We start from the raw sequence: 22,174 nt of genomic DNA, 5'->3' as shown, positions 1-22,174 counted from the left end.
CTCGTCATTTCATTTATACAATTCTTTTTTCATTTTTCTCTGTCTTCAATATAAAATGGAATACCTATATAAAAAGTCTAACAATTTAATACACCATTTTATACCTTAATCGTAATCAAAACATCAAAATCTAAAAGTTAATGTTCCCATTACTTCCATAATAACATTCCTGATGTACATTCGTTTTTAATTATAAAGTACACAAATACTAGAACGTGTACCGTGACCGTGCGACAAAGCGTCAGGTACGGGACGGCGGGACGGTGGCCTCTTCTAAGTAAATTGGATGCCGATCGAAGCGAAACAGTTTTGTCTAACAAAAAATATAACCCTTTCATATCTTTAGGTAATTTTCTATACACAATAGGGTTTTCTACCTCGCCTTATCTGTGAATCGTTTTAGTGATATAATGTTGGAGTTAATTGAAAATTTTTATGTTTCTAATTTACAAGTAAATTTGGATGTTTTCGTAATTTTTTTTACGTATTCTATGTTTGATGATATGTTTTATCTGCATAGAAAACATGATCAAAATAGGGCTAGCTAGCGAAGACTCTACCATGTAAAGCAAATTTTTATTCATTCTATTACTATTTGTACCACTTACGAGTAACATTTAATTACGGCAATATTATTAATGGTTGGTTGGCCGGTGGACCACCTGGTTGCCAGGCTACCTCTACCACTCTACCTACTCTAGCCTGCTATGTAAGAGACAGAGTAAATAAAAAAAAGATATTTATATATAACAAATTTATGTGGTTTTTTTTCAAGTTTAATAAACTAAAATAGATATATCGATATATTAAATATTGAAATTAATTTTGTGATATATTATTATATGTTTATTTTCTTACTTAACGTTTCGAAGTACATAGTGCTTAGCTTTCTAAAACCTTATAGTAAAGCTAAACTATCTTCACAGATTATCAAGATACTAGAAAGGACCGTCATCGTAAATTTCCGCTTAACGCTTCCTATAAAGTATAAACTTTTTATTGATTTACAGCTTTGTTTTAAAAGATAACTTTTTATAGTACAACTCAAAGCCAGTTGTTCCCAACTGTCTGCGGCATCTGCGCTCTTTACTCAGTTTTTGGTTGTTACGAAAACTTTGTCGTTTTAAAACGGGCGGCTAAAATGTCATATAATGTTGATATATATTTTTTAATTTTTTTAGTATATTATAATAATAATCTTCTTTTCAATACCTTCACGCTTTATCCCGTATACATCCCGGGTATAAAGGGAACCTAGTACTATGAGATTCCGTTCTCCATTTTCCGTCGAATTCTGAAGGCATTGCTTGTTGAGTAGCGGAACTTAACTTAAGCTTAAGGTTTAATATATCAATTTCTTGAGTGAAGATCAAACCCAGAACCAGTCAAGTTAACAGTCCCACATTTGTGGCCTAGAGCCACGACTGGCCTCTTCAGTATATTTTTTTGTATTATAGGTATATCAAAGTAATTGAAAACATGAAAGATGGACGTGTGTATCGTAGGCCTGTCATTATTCAAACGTAATGGCAATGATGAATCAATAGAAAGTTATCTCCAACATAAATCCTTATTAGTCCTCATTTGGTGGTTGCTTGCAAAACAGCTATAGTGACTCGTACTCGTATATAATTGAAAAGAAAAGAAAAATTTTATACGGGCGATTGCCCTGCCTTTGCTTAGATAGCTAAATAGTTTTACCTACCTCGACCAAAAAATAGTTTTTGGTCGAGGTCATATTTATTAATCTAAGTAAGTCCAGCTATTTCACATTATAAATTATTTTAATATTGCTTTTAAAATAGCAAAATATTTTTTATAGACGCCATTCTAGCCCAATAAAATTTTTGTTTTTACAAAATTTTTAAGACTTAAGTTTTTCTGATTCTTTGATAATCTTTGGGCACAGCGAACTACTGAATTGAAAGAAATGGAAAGCGATTTCTCTTAAAATATAAGATATTCATGAAAATAAAACATGTAAAATATACTTTGCTTCTCCGCTCGACTTATGCTATCTCGACGAGATGCTATCACAATCAAGAATTCTTTTATTTATTATACAGATTATTGTTCGCTATAGCTAAAGATAATTTGTAACTTAGCGTGCACTTTATACGTCAAGTGTAGCTTAGTAAGTTAGAACTAACATAATTGACAATAAATTAACTTCTTACAAGTTGGTTAGCTCCCAGCCTTACTGTAGTCGTCCGTTTTAGATAAAGTTTTACTGCGATAAGAAGGAAATTTACATTGCTTATCTAATAATGGTAGTACGTTCGATAACTTTTATAGCTCTCGACTAATCCGACCTCACAGAGTTGAATGAGTTTACTTGTATAATTATAATGAACTTTCTAGATACTGTATTTAGTTTTATCGAAGCTTTTGCTGCTTGCTATACAAATAATAATAAATGGATATAAAAAAAATATTAATATTTATAGTTAATATGCCTAAAAATAGAGAAGTAGGTTTTATCTTCTTTATTTTGCAGCTTCACGCTGTATTTCGCATGTACCAGGATAGGCAGAGGGAATATAGTATTAAAAATTAAATATTTCTTTCCTCCGAATGGGACGACAACCCTCGTCTACAATCCCTTGCTTAAGCCACTGCGCCAAGACGGCCTCAGGTTGTAAGTATATCTATATATATAAAAGGACTTGTCCTCACTGACTGAGGTAAGACGCACGCACAGCCGTAACCGCTGTGCGTAGAAACTTGAAACTTGGACAGATGTTTACGTTCGTAATCTGAACATCCACTAAGAAGGGATTTTGAAAAATTTTAACCCTAAAGGGGTGATATAGGGGTGGAAAGTTTGTATGGAAAAAAAATTAAATCGCCACCGATTTTTATGAAATTTGGAATTTAGACTCTTAAAAATATTTAATTGAACATGTGTTTCACGGTTTTTTAGAATTTTTTTTTTAATTCATTCCCTAGGGGTGCAAATAAGGGGTTGAAAGTTTGTATGGAAAAATCTTTAAATTGCCACCAATTTTTATAAAATTTTAAACTTAGACTCTTAAAAATATACCATTGAACAGATGTTTCGTGGTTTATTTAAATTCATCCCCTAGGGGTGTAAATAAGGGGTTGAAATTTTGTATGGAAAAATCTTCAAATCACCACCGATTTTTATAAAATTTGAAATTTAGACTCTTAAAAATATTTCATTGAACACATGTTTCATGGTTTATTAGAATTCACCCCTATATACGCAAGCGAAGCTGCGCGCGTCCGCTAGTCTAGTATAAAATTCCAATAACCATACAAACATAAATATCTAATCGACATGTAAATCAAAATGATCCAGCTTTATACCCTGACAAGTATTTAAAACATTCTTTCAAAGATAACACTTAAAGAAAGTATTCCCCAGTAACAGTTTATGATATCATCATACATATGCAAATTACAACTTAATCCAGTTGAGAGTTTCTAAGCAAGTCATTTACATTTTGAACTGCGGTGCGTCGCCTTAATACCGTAGTGCCTGCCTGGCCTCGCCTGAGCTAGGAGGTAATCCTCGCTTTACCTGCCTTATAGCCTCGCTTGTTTACCCTCTGGGTACGAGAGTCCTCTTTAGTGTTTGTGTCCCTCTCGCGTAATTCTTTCAGCGTGTTTGTCATAGACTAAACGCATGTCTTTGCTTTTAACGCTACTGTTTGCTCTCGCCTATATAAATATTTGAAGGAGAACGCGGCCATTTACTTTTTTGGTTATGAATCCTTTAATTGCTCTTGGAGTCATTGCATATGTAGCTTGCCGATGCTTTACAGTGAGGTAAATCTAACGTAATATATACTTTTTGTATATACGTGAAATTTAGTATTTTTCTATATGTTTCTATAACATATATATAAGAAAGTATACAAATATATAATATAAAAATAAATATCTAGATAAACATGTTTCATAGTCTAACATTGGACCTAATCTTTAATAGTTACCCTCCATCTATGACAGTTATATTCCACTTTAACCATCTTTCATGATAAGTTGGTGCGACACAAACATTTGTGTGCATTAGTCCCCATATAATAGATACATTTAAAATACTACCGTGATAAAATTAAGCTTGCCGCGGTCATAAACTCGGTCATAAAGTAATATTTGTTTGAGATTAAAAAAAGAAAAAAATCGGCTTCCCGCACGACACTCCACTTGCGTGTGGCGGATCTCAACGCCGCGCTTTGCCTCGATACCAGAACAAACAACAAAGATATAAAATATTTAATTTCCTGGAAGCGAACCACAACCAGTGGTATTTACAGTCCACTATGTGCCCGCCACGACTGGCCCAAATACTCGTCTGAGATTAACTCTAAAATAAAAAGTATTTTTAATGAATTACGATCGATACGAAATATGATTTGATATGGGTCTCTTATCGAATCCCATACGGTTGTCCACGTCGATAGCGATCAAGGAAATACCTAAGATTGATATAAGTGCTTCGTGCAACCGTACATTCGGTTAATAATATTATTGTTCACGTTTTAGATCGATAGGCATGGTAAGGCATGGTAAGGCATGGTGAGGCGAGGTAGACTAGGCCGTAACGGAAACCACAATTAAGCTGTATTGAATAAGAATAGAAGCACGACGCCGTTAGCTCCCGCCTAGCTGTATATAATAAGATTCAATGAATTTGTTATGCATTTGCTATTTTATCCAACAAAAGTTTCTTGTATTGTATATTTTATATACAACGTATACTTTATTTTATTTTTAAAAAAAAATTTGTTATTTCAATATGCATATTATTTTATCGGAAGCCATCTGAGGATTTTGAGGCCAGTCGAGGCGTGTGGCTGTAAAATCGACAGTTTGTAGGTTCGATTCCTAGTCGAGTGTTTGCGTCACTCAACAAGCAATGCCTCCAAAATTCGGTCTAGCCAGCCTAGCTGAAAGAAAGAAGAAAAATATACAAAAAAATAATTTTTAACCTCCAAAAAAAATGTTAACACACAAATCAATTACCAATTCAAAATAATTCTAAAGTTATTTGTGGACTCCAATATACTTAGATTCATCGATTAAACCAACACATACGTTTTATACCATAATAAACAAGAATAAATCGATCGCATCTCTAAGCTTTCATGAAACCGTAAGCAGAATAAACGATGTGTCACTTAAATCTGATACATACAGAAACATAACCATTTCTATGTCGTCTTTACGCCTTCGATCTTGAGCTGTGAGAGGACATGGTGTTTTCTTTGTAAGGTGGTCTATTACGTTGGCAGACGATATACCAGATAGTCTCCAATATATATTTAATTGTTTATTTATGGTCGCTATGGGGGCTATTGGAGCATGTTTTCTTGATTTGGCAAAACTTTATCGAAATGTGAGGAAATTTGAGAAAATTGTGAGGAAGAAAGAGATTTCACTAAAATAAAAATAATAGAATACATAAAAAAAATAATTATTATAAGTTAAGCTCAATAAAAAAAATGTTGATAATAATATTGAAACTTTCAAACATCTATATAATTTGTGATTTAAATCTAAGTTCGCAAATGTCAAGGAACAAGAAAAAGACGGATCAGTTGAGATAATATGGCAATAAAAAATATATTATTATACCACCCAGCACGTTTGTTGTTTATGTTTGGAAAGGAAATGATTGGTGAATATCGAGGTGATACATCATTAAGTACCTACTTCTCCAGCAGTGGACTTTAAAAGGCTGATGGAATGGAATGGAAACCTACTTCTCGCCTAACCAGATTAAAGGTGATTTTATACTAAATATATATTATAACAAACTTTATATTTGTAGCAATTCTTAGCAATAAAATAACGACATTGTTTATTTAAGTACAAGAAAATGTAAATATCAAAGATATAGCATAGTAAGAAAAAAGGATAATCAACGTAGGCTTACTTCAAGCCGACCGTACGAAAGCGCACCCGAGCTATTAGGCAGGGAACTAGGCAGCTTAACTAGTGGTTAATAAATGGCTAAAATTAAAACTCAACCTAGCCCCGTTAAACATATGGTTTATTATCACTCACCACGTAATTCTAGCCATCAACCGGCCATCAGGAATGAGAAAAAGATTGCGATACATGCAAGTATGGTTCTTATGTATAAAAAATTAAGTTTAGTTTAAGATATAACAACTTAACTACCTGGAGCAGAACACTTCTTGATAATGGCTTTAGTTGGATTGCGAACAAAAACTGTTACTGTGAATTTACATATTACTGTAGAATCTGTAGTTTTAAGCCACTGACTTAGCATAACCTAATTCTAGGCTGTGGAGTGTGGTTTCTGGTTAATATTCGCAATGCGGCCATCGGATTCGGTTGTCGATATCGCTTTGTAACGGTCTTCCTATCTGGCTACATTCTCCCGTTTCCTTCGCTTGTATCGTGATTACGATATCTTGGTAAGATATTATTTATACTTTTGTTGGGAATATTATTGAGGACACGCTTCTCAGGTACGCTGAAGTTGTAATGTAACTTGTATTGAAAATGAATTTTATATTTTGAGTAATGAACGCACGTTTTGATTGATGACCATCTGGTACAATAGCAGAATGACTGGTTGTTGCTATTGGTGGTAGTAACAGGATCGGGTCTAGCTTTGCGGAATTAGTTATTGGCTAAATGATTATTGCATTCTATAATGATAGATTATGTTTTATTTATATAAAAGAAAAGTTGACGTAAATATAGTTTAGAAAAATGAACGTTGATTGAGCAATCTTCACAAAATCTCCTAACAAACCTACGATTTAAAATATTTTTCTATAAATTTTAGGTTTTTGAATCATTATAGCACTTAGTTTTCAATTTCTTTTTCCCAACAAATATTTATCTACAGTTAACCAAGCTACCGAGAAGATCGCTAATTTAATCATACCATACTATCAAAGCTTAAGAATCAGGAGATTAATCTTAATCACAAAAACTTTGGGATCCAATACCTGCTTAGCGTCCAAAATGTATACTTAGAGCCGTATCAGATATAGCTTTCGAAATCAAAGATCACCGGTCAAACAATCACAGATATGATTGATTATCCCGATTGAAATACGCTTCGTTAGGGACTGCAGCCAAGCGCGCATCTGTCGCATGCTCCAAGGAACTTCTGAGACTTACAAAAACCGACGGATAGACAGAGATAGACGTATCCCGCTTTTACACGCGTGAACGGGACGCAAGATAAATTAATCCCCAACCAGGGGTACTGTCCTTCAACTTCGACGGATTTCGAAGATTTATGTTCAATAAAAAACTAAGGTTAATCTGAGTTTTTTATTCATAGTTGTTTTAGAAAGGTTGGATGGTTATCGATTATACTGTTTTTTTTTTAATTAAGTCGTTGCTGTTAAGGTTTTAAGAGACGAAATCGATTTCTTATTTAAACAGCTATGATACAAATAGAACTTTTTAGAATATGTGTATACTTTTAAGCGTATACATGTGTAAAATAAACAAAATAACCAGATTAGTTAAAACTTTAAAAATGTCGACAATTTTTACTAAATAGAGTTTGATTAATCATGCCCTCATGTAAATAATATTTTTTACTTAATAACTTTTAAAATATCATAATTTCGTATTTCACTCCTGTTTAAAATTTATAACAACAACAACAAACAAACAATATAAAAAACAAAATTCAATAAGAACTTGAGCAATACAATTAGTTATTCCGCTTTAAATGAGGTACTAATTCACTTCGCGAACTTGTGCCTTTTGGGGTCCTGACGTTGATTTTTACCAAGCACTGTATAACCACTTAACGTACGAATCAAGTTTTCTTATTGGGAATGTACGCTATTGTCTCCTTGGAGATATAAAATACCGATATGACCAGCGACGTCTTCGTTGCAAGAAATATTCAGGGATACAGCCCACACTTTTAATAGTGGTTACATCATTTCCACACAATGAGAGCGCCGTCCACACCCATTCTCTGTCCATATGATTTGAAATTATAGCACCATTTTATTTGCTCCGAACGCATTTATATGCGGTCCTCGAGTCGTACAATGTGCTACAATATTATATGTTAAGCCACCTTCGTACATAACGCTTCGAAAGTTCTCTGGTCGCGTCGCGCGGCCTGGTGCCTGTCGTGTGGGCAGAATGGAGTAGTAATTTAATCTGTTATTGTGTTCACATTTAATTTATACGTGGTATAATCAAATTTTGTACATGTTTTGTATCGTTTGTTGGTATAAACGAAGTGACAACTTGATTTATTTCTGAAAGCTGTTGATATTTTGAAGAAACAATCATTTTATCTCTTTGCTGTCTATTCAGGATTACGAGGAAATATGTACTAAGCGTCTAAAAATTAATACAATCAAATTTAAAAGCTGACCATTTTAAAATTTAAAATCCTTCAATAACATCCATACCGTCAATATATACTATAATTACTTAATTATAATCCTATGAAAACGTTTTAGTTATAAAATCAAGTCCTATGACCAATTATGCTATTGTAGATCTATTAGCGGTACCTATTATCCCTTTATTATAAAAATAGGAATTTAGACGTAGAGGTGCAATTTAAAAATAGCTTAAGGATAGTTTGAAATTGTAATAATTATAGACTCTAAACCGGCAAACGTAATAAAAACTAAACGATGTTATGTCAATAAAGTAAATTGGCAGGATACAACGGCTCTACGTATAATAAGAAAATGGGTCAACGGTTTGGATTATAACTGTGAAGACAAAAACACTAGTTAGATTCCAATTATATATAGTTTATATGGAACACTTGGGTCATTAAAGTAATAGTACCACTAGAATATAACATGTAATTTTTTGTACATGTAGTGACAAATGATGAAGCTAATAAACTTAGAAACTTTTAAAAAAAGCTTAATATAATATAGTAAATTTTTCTGTTAGTAAAATTAAGTTGAGTTGAGTTGCTATTATTGCGCCGGGTTACAAGGGTGTGACTGTAATGCGATGGTTGTGGGTTCGATCCCTACTCGGGGGAATGAATTTATTAACATTTTAAATTTTTCTCTCTCCTTGCCTTACAAAATAATAAAATATTATAGAAGCTATATAAAAATAGACGATAATACGAATATATGAATCATCAATATTCATTAAGCTTTCATAAATATATTTCGCTATTATCATAATAATAATAATAAAACTTCAAATATAACCTTTCGCATCACCTGCAATAATAATATTTCTATATGAAGTACCAACTTAATTAATTCGTGTCCACGATTTCGTCCATATCAGATGAAATTTTATAGCCTTGTACACAAGACAAGATAAAATCATCAGGTCCTTTCACACGAAAGAAAAAAGTTGAATAAGGAAAAAGAATCGATGGATGTAATAATACAGCTCTGTACGTTGTACTCGCAGCAATAAACGCCGTGCCAGTCCATATTTCATGAAAAATTCATATCGCAGCCGCGCCCCTAATGATGCCGATGCCATCTTTTATTGCCAACGGGTATATATCTTTCATTAATCGTTTGTTTCAAATGTTGACACGTATTTAATGTAACGAATGTGCGAGAGCGTCATATGATAAATGTTAAATAATATATTTGGTAGGTATGATTTCTCTATGGGTTTTATTGTTTTTGTTATATTTAAAATTTATGTATAAGAAAAGATATAGGTTTATAAGAAATATAAAGTGAAGTGTAAGATTAATGAAGCCTGACGCAGTTCTGATAAATTTTTAGGTTGAAGATTACATTCTCATTTACCAAAAAAATACAATTTCAAATATTAGAAATATGTAGTTTATTTTGGAAAAAAAAACATTAGTTACCGGTATTCGATACTAAGCAAAAAAATAAGAATTCCATTTTAAAAGTTATTTTCTTTTACACTCTCCACATGATGCGGAGGAGAGCAAAATTTCCAGAAAAATAAGATATATTTTTATTACAAGGAAAATCAACTAAGCAATTTCAAACAGAAAATTGTAATATAAATACTATTATTGTAAGTAAGTTGTTTACGTCGAAACAAGTTCATTTAATTTTTATCCTCCATGTCCAATAACCTACTTTCCACTAAGAACACGCCGTTGAAATTGAATTTCTACTTGTAAAAACGGTCCAGTAATAGAGTTTACCTCCAGATCAAATAAAATAACAGCCAGCGTACGGGAGACATTGCACACACTCGAGCACCATTCACTTCCTTTGCTTTTTCACGATTTATCTAGAAATCCTTTTAAATGAGTATTTTATTAGATGCGGTTAATGAATTTATTTAGAAGCTGAATTACTGTTTTATAGATGTATATTTTTCTTATTCCTTTTTAAAAAGTAAAAAATAAACTTCTGACCGTCTGTGTAAAGCGTTTGATTAAACTCGATGGTTGCCGGTTCAAATCCTACTTAGAGATTAGAGAGATTAGAGATTATTTAAATGATTTTCATTTCTCCGTTGTATTAGACAAAGCAAAATTGACTTTTCACTCAACTCGCAATGTCTCAATTGTCTGAAAAGTAGGAAACGTGTCTTAACACAAGGTTTCTTTTTACCTTGCTATGCGACAATAAAACTAGAATAATAACAATTTAAATTCATGTTTATTAAACGATTGTACATTTATACCATACCTAGGTATAATAATTAAGATTTGATTTTACAAAATTCTAATGCAGATATATGTAACTAGAACTCATAAATATCATTTGCATATAAATTATTATTCCAGTACACCAGGCTCACTTCATCTAAGCCTATTGTAACCGCACAAAGGTATGGAGGTAAGTCATTTAATGAATATAATGAAGCTCAAAAGCAAAAAAATGTATGAGTGAGTATTAAAAATAATTGTGTAGAAACTACTTATTGTATGGAAAACTTAATCAAAACTTGCTTTTATAAAAATTATGATTTTGATAGTATCAAAAAAAAATTGTTTTTTATGATGACACTTAAATTTATTATAAAGATGGTATATTATAATTTTCTTTTTTTTTCTCTAAAAAGAAAGAAATTGTCTTACTTTAATTTTTTAAAATAGTATATCACTCTAATATAATCTCTCTATATCATCATCTAATAAATTACAATATTCTTTTTCCTCACTACTAAAAATAAGTAAATTATAAAAAAAAACATAGCTGTAGCCTATTTATTATTTCTATAAATTTTTAATCTGTAAAATCTGTAAACTCCATATTTTCATCTTAATCGCGGTCGTACCTCTCAAGAGAAAATTACGTTTCCTTTCCACCATTTGGCGAGCTAGCTTAGCTTGTATTTTATCTTTATGCGTAATCATAATTCATGCTCCTCTCCTGCTTTCTTCAAAAAAAATAGCAACGTGCTCGAAACCATCCTCCATCTCCTTCCTTGTAAATGTGGCACTTACTATTGTTTATTAAACTTTTAGATTCCAGCTCACGATATCTTTTGTGTTGTTGAGTTCGCTGATTTTATGTTGAGTAAGAAGAAATTACTATTCTCTTTTATTTTGTTAGATAACCTTGCGACGTTGGGCAAGTGCCATGTTCTTTAAATGGAATAAAATAATATTATTCCATTTCTGTGCTGCAGTAGTTTATTTCGTAATACTGGCGTCCGCTCGTGGACCTTCGGTATGACCCCCAACAGATCTCGCTGGCTACTCACAAACAAAATGATAAATGAAGATAGCCGGTAGTTATGGTAACATAAACGCTGATAGATTGATTGTAAACGAGCGTGTGTGCTCTTCGATCGATTAATTCCTACCTCTAGCATCGCCCTAGGCATCGCTTATTTATGATTATGTCTAATAATCTTTAAAAAATCGGTCAAATGTAAGTCGAACTCGCATGCTGAGGGTTCCGTAGCAATTTCAGGATTGTAGGTAAACGGAATGTACAATTTGTAATAGTTAACAAAGTACAGTTTGTGGACCTATGCCTTCATTTTGTATGAAATCAAATACGATTATAAGTTTGTAATGTTTTTTTCTATGACATACTAAAATTTGCATTTTGCGATAATTTTTTTATTTGTATCATAAGTTCTCACTTCGTGCAAATTTCATAGAAAATGTTGCAAAATCTATGCATAAATGCTCGTAACTTTTGATCGCGATGGCTTAGAACCTTTCTCCACTTCAAGGGACAGTAGACTAGAGTTTATATTCATCAGATGATACATTCATGCGATCTCAGGACAAACGGTCATGACACAAACAATAAAAGTAATTGTATAAGCGGTCTGTTTTTTTTTTGAGGTACAGAACCCTAAAAATTTATGTGTTACGCTATCCTGTCATTTTGACGCATTCTTTTCTTTATCCACTATAATAGTGAAGATCTTATCGTGTAAGCTTTCATTTAATTCACTAATACTTTCTGTTATTGTTTGCGATTTTCCATTCTTTATCCCATTTATAATAATTGAAATATTCAAAAGCCTCTAGATTCCCCTCCAAACAATTCATTTTTCATACGGCTTCCACAACGGCGTCCAAAGTCAAATACCAAAGATTAATTAAATAATATTCAATAAGCGTTGTTTGACTAACAAAAGAGTAATCTATGGCGGCATCTAATACAAATACGAAGCACTCGTCAAGCAGATTTCAATCACCGTCATTCATTATCCACTCACTTCCCTTTGCATCCGCCGAAGTACTCGTATATTCGCCAGTTTTATTTTGTTTTACTTTCAAATTTCAGAGTTCGAGAGGAAGTCGTGCGATACAATACTTTTAATAATTGAATTGGTTAAAACTTCGTGCGTTTGGAAAGTGGTTCGATTGATTGGCATCTCTTTGGAGTTGGATTTAATTAGATAAACTGAATTTATATTATTTAATGATAAAACCTTAATGGCTGATGCCGTCGTCGGCTCCAGGGTATAAGCGTGTGATTTTAATGCGACGATACGATTCCCAATTGGAGGAAAGAATAATTATTTATGAATATTTTCATTTCTTTGCTCTTATATAAAGGCACAAGCGAGGTGTTGAGTTCCGCCACTCAACACACAATGCCTCGAAAATTGGGCGGAAAGTGGGGAACGGAGTGTCTTAACACTACTTCCTAATATGTACAGCGTAAAGCTAATGATAATAATAGCAATGATAAACCAACGGTAGTATAAATAAGAAAATGTACAACGGAAATAATTTCAAACTTACCTTTCCGTTGGCATTTAAATAGCCCAAAGCATAACAATTTTAATAATATTTTTTGTTGTCATTAGTTGACGTGAAATAACATTTCTGCGGCGTTGTATCACGGTTGAAAAAAATAAATTGTGTGAAAAATTACGATGATTACATCTAATAGAGGCGGATGTCGGACTTGTTTGATATTGGCGTCATTATTTGTTCATTAGCCGCAATGATAGTGACCCGAGGAGAGTTTTATTTCGTTTTACAATTTCCTATAAACCTACTATAATTTAATTTTATTATAAAATTATAGTCCATTAACATTTATTTGTGATTAATAAATGCTAATTATAATTTATAATTACTTTTTACATTAGCTGTCTACATTCAAATTATCTTTATATGTTTATTTTATTACCAGCGAGTTTTTAATATTTGAAACTTGTTTAAAATATTGTTTATGTTTAAATAGTATATTTTATTACTATTTAATATCTGCACTCAAAGTAATGAGACATTTTCTTATCGAGCTGATACAAAAAAGCAATAAGAGATATTTTTATCGTATAACTTGAAATGTTAAAGGTCTTAGTGCATCATTTAAACTACTTACTAAAACTCTGTGAAAAGTATTTTTTTATGTTGGTATATTATAATAAGCTTTTATTATATGTTATACAATAATAATAAGGTTATTTATATTATATCTTTAAGATATAAAATAAAGAAAGATAAAGAAAGATGAAACGAATAATAAAGTTCTTATTTTTATATCACATTATTATTACTACTGTGGCACGTTTATTTGGTAGCCCGATTATATTTTCATAATATATTACCCTACTAAAATATGTATTTTATAGTCTCTAAAAACCTTTCTTATGAAAAACAATATCATAAATAATATGTACTACAAACAAAATGAAATTCAATTTAAAATTAATTTATTGTATAAAATTATGTTTGAAACACGCCACACCCCTATAGTAAAAGTATAACTGTAAACGTCAGTTGGTTCGATTCCCACTCGAGGAAATTTTCCATCAGTAAACACACACGGCCTTCAAAATTCAACGGAAAATTGGGACGGAGTGTCTCATAATTAGGTTCTCTGCTTATCCTGCTGTATGCGAAATAGAGCGTGCCACTAAAAAAAACAATTTATATGCCAGTCACAGTTTTGACGTAAAAAATAAATAAAAAATTAACTCTTCATGAAGTCACGAAATATTCTGACGTGTTCGTGCCACCGTATGCATGTCCTTTCGCCATATCATGCAATTAAAGCAGGCTACAGCCAGTAAGAAGATGCCGATCATCCTTATCAAATGCATTAAACTGAGAGCTCGCTCCAACATTTAGTTGGTCGTTTTTCGTTTACATATACCCTCTTTTAGCTTAGATAACAACTAATGCGTTAGCTTCTGTCGAATAATTAAAATTCCATTTATATTTAATTAAGAATTCGAATGGTCATTGCGGTATGGAAAAGTATTTCGAATAAATATCAATACACGAACTGGTCGATTGTGTATTGAATTACGGCTAAAATATTTTTCGACCAATGTGGTCGAATATTCACATCGATATATATGTTGGGGTAAGCTTGTATGCCAATTTGGTTGCCTTAAAGACAATATATTTGAATCAGTTTAAAATATGTTCCTTTATAGCCAATACCAGACTGTAGCTTCAAATATTACATAGTAAATAATTTCTTGGCATCACTTCGCTTTAAGTTCACCATTCAACACGCAATACCTCAAAAATTCGGTAGAACAGAGTGTCTTAACACTAAGTTCCCTCTGCCTATTCTGCTATATGCGAGATATGTAAAATAAATAGTAGCAATTTAAAATATTGATATTTTCTGGTTATTTAGAGTGCGTTAACGCCTATATTACTCGTATATGTACCTTACAAAACACGAGAAATGTGCGAAAAGACTATATACGGAACAGAATAATAAATATTGATTACCAACATTTTGTGTAAATATATTTATTATAACGTGTGCTAATATTTTCAGTAATAATCCTATCGTATTTGTCTTATCATATTTATTATTTATTTTCCTTAAACGCAAATAAATATCTTTTTCTTATTTCTCTTAAATAAACAAAAATATACAAAAATAATAATAATTTATGAGAAAAATTAGTAATAAGGGCATTTGATAATGTAATAAAAGCTGAAACAAAGATTTTTAACATTTTATCTGTTTGTCTATGCTTTGATGAACGCTAACTTTAGACACGGCTGTACCGATTTAAGTACAGTTTTTACTTGGAAAACTTCTCTTAACATTTAATATATTTGTAATTTCAATCGGTTGGTTAATTAAAAAAGTTATATCGATATATTATTGAATTATCTGGACATTGTCTTTCAGTACATAATGTTATTACAACACGAAAATAATCCGGTTAAGTAAATAAATATTTTTTCTTAGTTCAAGCGGGCGAAGCCGCAAGCGGGTCGCTAGTTAGATATTTAAATGTGCAAATTTCAAGCATCAGCACTAAATGCAGCCGCAGAATAGAGGCTAACTTAAGTAGTGTTTTGTGGTAACAACAGCTTCTTGGAGCGGAAATTATATCCTAAATGTTCGGAGTTTACCATCTCTTGCCATCTGTATGTGTTATTCCGAGTACAAATGTATTGTACATTTCTTAATTCAACCATATTCTATAATATTTAAATATATATGAAACAAAGTTGATGTATTTTCTAGGTATAATCATAATGTTAAAAAAAAACTAATTATGTTTTATATATTTTTTTTACCCAATGGAAATCGAACTCACACCAATATCATAACAGTACTGCTTCTACTATAATGTTTATCACATTATTTCGCTGTAGTTATTTTTGTCGTAGAAAATTACAAAAGATAAAGGTAGATAGATAAATGTAAAAAAAACATAAAACAAAGAGAAAAGTAGTAGAAAAATTTCAAGATATATAGCTTAAAAGTACCAGAGCACCCTCCGAGATAAGTAACGTAAAAGGATAATGACTATGAAGGACGATAAAAAGTATATAAATATGGTAACGTACTTTTGTCCTTTGATTTTTCCAGTTTTAAGGTAGCTCTTATTATAACTACAAAATTAAAATTTATTGATCGGTATCTTCATTAGTTAATGATTATACTTCTAAGTCAACAATAATTAATTATAACAGCGATAAAGACGAGTTTTTTTTTATTTTTGAGGTATTACATGTTGAATAGCGGAATTTAACGCCGCATTTACTTTATACACTTTTTTTAATTATGATTTATTTTATATTTATAATTTAAATATAAAACCTTCATAAAGTAACAACTTCATTGCAATTAAGCTAACTTTTATACAAAAACAAAAAAAAAGAACCAAACAAAAACATAAAATAAAATTGCGTTATCAATAAGGTGTATTGGAATGCATCGATCGTGTATCTTATATGATATATTGCACTTACAGTGTATGTATTTTTACTTATATTTTTTTGTTGTCCACAGTTCGCACCACCTCGACCTGGCGGGGAGTCATCGTGCTTGCAGGGCCCCGACTGTTTTATGGTGAGCGTTCCATTTTTCTGATCCCATACACTTTACAAACCAATAAATCAGTTTTAGAGCCAATTAATTTTAGTATATAATTTCCATAACATCTTATAATTACATCCCCAATTACTTTATAATAGTAGTAAATCGAATTACCGCCAAAAAACCAATGTGGGCGGTTGTAAAAATTAACTTAATTATTTAATATCCGTTGGATATTTATTGGATTTTAAAATGTCATAACGTAAAGCCATAATTACTTAGCTCATAGTAGGTATATAACGGTAGTAAGTACAGATAATTAAACAATCTGAAAATGGACTTATAAAAATACTAGTTATCTACAAGTTTAGACTATCGCTAGTGCAGGAGCACAAAGTGTGACTGAAATCGTGATCGATTGTGGGTTCGATTCCTACTCAATGAAATGAAATATTCCATATTTTTATTTCCTCGATCTGGTGTTGTGGCCAAGCGCGGCATCTTCCTATTCTTCGTGTCAATGCTTGGAAAATTTCTGTCATATTTTGCCAGTATTTAGCCACGTCGACTACGCCATCGCGGCGTTCATTTCCGCGACTAAACACTAAATGCCTCCAGAATTCAGTGGATAATGGGAAACGGAGTGTCTCAACACTAGGTTAATAGTTAGCTGATTCTAAAAAAAGGTATATAACGCAGACAGATAATTAACCAGTCTGACAATGTACTTATAAAAATACGAATATCCAACAAGTTTAAAATACAATACGGAATGGTAAAGGAAGTTTGTTTTTTATCATTATCTATAGTAATAATGGGAAATATAAAAGAACGCTAATTAATACTTCCAGCTGATGTTGCTCGGGTTTTTGTAGTCGACGTCGACGTTGAAATTCAGGACTCAGTAATGATATAGCTCCAGAAGAAAAGGCACTTAATTAAAATCGTAAATATAATTAAATATTAATTATATAAAATAAATATAGACATTATTTTATGAAAATAATGTGGAAAACGCAGTTATTTTGTTAAAGAAAAATAATTTCATTAAGGAAATTATTTGTTTGTGAGATATTGATAGCTATCTAGTAGTATTACCAAATTAATTTGATCTTTGAGTCTTTTGGAATGTATTTATATGTAAGAAAGAATTTTATACTAAAAATGACGGGTTTTCTCATATGGTTAACCGCTAGTTTTGCATTTTTAAGCTCATTGCAGAATATTTTACGTTAGAATTTGTAAAAATATAAAAAAATATATAATTTATGTGTACACGAATAACTCATGTTAATTATAAAGTCTTATATTAAACTGTCCAACCGACTCAACCGAGCGTGAAACCTTAAAATACTAATGAAATTACTTGTTAAAATCAATAAAATTGCCACTTCAAAGGCTCCCTGGATTCCAGGCGACAGGACATTTTGTCAATACCAGTAATTAATAACCGCGGCTCAGCCCGTTCTCATAATTATTAAAGCTTACCAAGGCAAGAGTGGGCGTCAAGTTAACGTCAACTCCAACTAATGAGTGTTTCAAATGACAAATGCTGCGTTTGTGTCCGCCGTCGAATGTATTTGTCTAGATATGTCACTTATTAAATATTATTTGATCTTTATAAATTGGTTATTGTTATTAAATACCAAAGATTTATTTATATTTTATTAAATATTTATTTTATTTTATTATCGTATTGTAAAACATAAATAATATATTTTTTTTCTTTGCAGTGTTGGGAAAATTGTGAACTACTCCAATCCAACTACGAAGTGTGGGGTGCAGTATGTGATGAGAAAGACATCTGTGTAAGTATAATTTATGTTTTTTTACTTACTAGGTATTGATATTTCATAATAAAATAAATTATTAATAATTTGTTTTTGTTATAGTTTCCTGGCTGCAAAATAGCTTGTGAGTTCCACACGGAAGCGGCAAGAGCTTCTCAGACACAACCAGTAATTCATACAAAAGGTGAAGGGGTAATGAGAGTCAGTGGGGCACTCGCTCGCTGGCCACCACCAGCCCCAAGAGCCGCTTCTCGCCCTGCACCTTTTGTCTACGTTGTAATGCGCCGAGCTGCTGACGGACCATGGAGACAAATTATTCAAACACAAGCTCTTGCCACCAGAGTACCTTCAAATAACGAAGGGGCCCTTCTGAGGGTGCTGGTCGTTGATCCATTAGGTCTAGTTACAATCTATAGTCCAGATGAAACTTGGGTGGCACATGATACAAACAGCTCCAATCATGACGAGCATAAATGGACACTAAAAGAAATATCACTTATACACCAAAAAGTACTTGTTATTGGTGAAATTGCTTGGGAGCCCAGAATAGCCCGTGGTGTATATCTCGTTACATGGGAAGTTGATGGAGGTGGACTCAAAGGAAATCTATTCACAGATTCGACTCGTGTTACCTTATCTTTATGGCCAGATACAATTTACCATATTCAGGTAGAACTAGTTTCTCGAACGCCAGGTGTTGACAATGAAAAATCTGAAACAATGACAATAGACACCAGCCGAGCACAACGTGTTTCTACAGAGAGTGTACAAGACGTTGAAGTTAGTGAAGGAGATCGGCTTATGTCTGTTCTTGTTAGTTCTATGAGGGGTGAGCGCGTTCCAGAACGTACGCCAGACTCAGAACTCGTTTTGGGTTGTTTGTCGGCTATTATTGCTTTTGGATTAGGTGGTCTTGCTGCCATCATTTGGAGGCGGAGGCGCCGAGGCACGTTTCCGGGAACTAACGTATACGTTGGATCTTCTTCTGTTCTAAAGCGTAAATTAGTAGAAGACTTTGTTCCAACACCACATTGTTTCCAGCCTGTTATCGCTCCAAAATCTCCCTCTAATGGAGCCACAGCGAGAGATGTAGTTGTGTGACGTCATAGTTTTGACATGCTGTCATTTGAAGACCGCGTTATGAGTTCCTAAAATTATTGGACGATATATTCGCAAAGGAATAATCGATATGTAGAAAAGTGCAGTGAAAATGGATTTAAGAATGTGATAAAGTTATTTAAGTTGTGCCAGTGAGAGAAAGTTCGACGATATATTTCAAAAACTATTCTGTTAACTTGTTTATATTTCACTAGGTACTCATGAACTCTCGAAGTCAGTGTATATGCTATAAAGAAATTATCTATGTTATCGGATAAAAATTACCTATTTGAATTTGGTATGTAGATCTAGGCAAATTGTATATTGAAAAATGTACTTATAATTGTATTTATGAATCACAGTAAGATAAACACCAGAAAAGCTTAGTATAGCAATGTAAATATTATGAGACATGGTAAACCATCATTTCTTAAAATTAATTAAATTAAATGTGCTGTAAATATACGTGTTGTAAGAGCAATTTCTCAATTAATGTTAAGGTATTTTTATCTCTCGAGATATTAAAAATATAATCTTAAATAAGTTTGCAGTCTTCTAAAGCATAAACGATTATTTCATGATAGCGCAATAAACTAAATAAATTGCCAAAACACCTTCATTTCTCATATCGGAACCACATTTGAAAGACACTTAAAATAATAAAAATATTTTTACAGCTAGTCCTTATTATTCTTTAGTTATAGTTCTTAGATAATATATTTTACTTCTAATTGTGAATCTTACTTACACTAGGAACTTTACGACTTCTTCAGCAATAAAATTACATGTATGTATTTGTAAATATTTAAAACATTTATTGTATAAACTGACAGAGAAATTATATTTTTCGTGAACGTAAACAGATATTTCTAAATGTAATGGAGGAAGGTTAAAAAATTAACTGTATTTTTATTCGAAATTTGCGTGGATTTCGTTCTATAACTAGATTAGTCGAGCGAAAATAAATTGTCTTGTAATAATTGTTAAATGATGATGTAGTCAGATTTGTTTGAAGTTGATGTTAGCTTTAAACATGTACTTAAAACTTTAATTTCTCGTAGGGCATAACTAATAAGCCAAAATTACTTTGTGCTGTTAATGAATATTGTTTGGTGACCAAATTTATCATAGTATAAGTTAAGTACTTAGTTAAATTTATTTATTTTGATATTACATTCGTACCTTCATTGGAATTTGTAAATAAATATTATTGCTATATTGATGCAGCTAAAATTTAACAAGTATAAATAAATATGTCTGCCAAATTACAATAAGTTTTATTTCATTTTCAAATCCCTATAATATTTCTAAACAAATAAATTATCAGGAAAAAGTTCTATTACTGTGTAAGTCATTTCAATTTCAAGGGATTTACTGCACCGACGATTTTAATAAAAACGATAATTCCAAGAAAGCTTTTAAATAAACATTAACTCTGATTCAACATAATTCAAAGGGCTCGTTGTGTTTCGTATAAAACGTTACCATTGTCTAGGGATTAACGTCAACGAAATTGTTGTCACAAATGCCCGATCAAACAAAAAGATTTCTATGTCACGCTACCCCAAGGTTCCCGTTGTATACAAACCTAGCATAGAAACGAACGACTAGAAATATTAAACTGGAATATTTAAATATTTGAGCAGTTTTAATTTTAGGTCTATTAACGAATTTCTTTAACCTAGTTGTTAGCTGATATGTACGTGATATTTATAATAACGTTATAGAAAGATGCAAATTAAGAGGAGGTCTATGTAAATTAGTTGTAAATTGGAGATAGTATTAGAATTTAAACTATAATAGCCCGTATTCATGCTCACATCATCATAAATCAGGCCTTTAGATTAGATACGGGCTTTTTGTCTTCACCTCGTTAGAATTATATTGAAATAAAATATTTCTTTGGACTTTGGGACACTTTAGATAAAATTAATTAGTATGGACTTCTAGTTTCCTCATAAGTTTTCATTACCGAAAATACTTTTGGTTTCGAACATACGGTTGTTGTTAGATGAGGCAATTTATTTTATTTACTTACTTTATTCTGGCTCGCGGTTACAGTATAAAGCATAGGCTCATAAATAACAAGGAAAATAGAAGGTGAACGCTTCCACGAGTATCCTTTTGGGAACGGCCGAGCATTCTTTTAAGATTTATTACAAAACTTGGGCACATTTCTTATTCCTTATGGGCTTTACGTCCAATACTTTTAAATTTGATAATTTTAGTATACCTACTCACGTTGTAAATTTTTCAAGGAAATAAGTAATTGGTTAACGTTGACTTATATGAAGCTCATTTGTAGTTCAGGTTAAACAGCTCGATAGGTGTGAGTACAATTCCTGTACAAAAAGATAATTAACATTTTTAATTTAATAGAAAATGGGCTTCAATTGGGGATTAAAGTCTTGCTCTAAATGTTCTAAGCAATATATTGTGGGTATTATTAGTTTATTAATTAAAAAACTATTAATTAATATTAATAATATAAAAGCAATCTATAAAAAATAATATATTTTTTATTTCTTATATTCTACCATAAAAGAGACTTTTAATCCACATCTCTCGTTAACATAGATAGCTGCATAATTATATAAACAGATTAAAGTAATATTTCATAATCCACCTCCATATTTAGCTGGTCCG

The 22,174-nt window shown here is 31.8% G+C and overlaps 1 protein-coding gene across 3 annotated transcripts in view; it reads left to right on the top strand.

Moving 5' to 3' along the window:
• LOC146530908 (uncharacterized) overlaps positions 1–20,796 on the top strand; it is a 210,290-nt gene extending 189,494 nt beyond the window's left edge. For all 3 annotated transcript variants that reach the window (XM_085199635.1, XM_085199633.1, XM_085199632.1), the window contains 3 exons: positions 16,614–16,673; positions 18,374–18,448; positions 18,533–20,796. In XM_085199635.1, coding sequence (XP_085055761.1) covers positions 16,671–16,673; positions 18,374–18,448; positions 18,533–19,531 — 1,077 coding nt within the window. In that variant the 5' untranslated portion in view covers positions 16,614–16,670 and the 3' untranslated portion in view covers positions 19,532–20,796. The remainder of the gene's footprint in view (positions 1–16,613; positions 16,674–18,373; positions 18,449–18,532) is intronic.
• The last annotated feature ends 1,378 nt before the right edge of the window (positions 20,797–22,174 follow it).

This window comes from Heliconius melpomene, chromosome 16 (assembly GCF_056956725.1).
Source record: "Heliconius melpomene rosina isolate 202511_hmr_F chromosome 16, ASM5695672v1, whole genome shotgun sequence".
In the NCBI taxonomy this organism is placed as follows: Eukaryota; Metazoa; Arthropoda; class Insecta; order Lepidoptera; family Nymphalidae; genus Heliconius; species Heliconius melpomene.
Note: the sequence above shows the minus strand (reverse complement) of the source record. Positions and strands in the feature narration are given on the sequence as shown.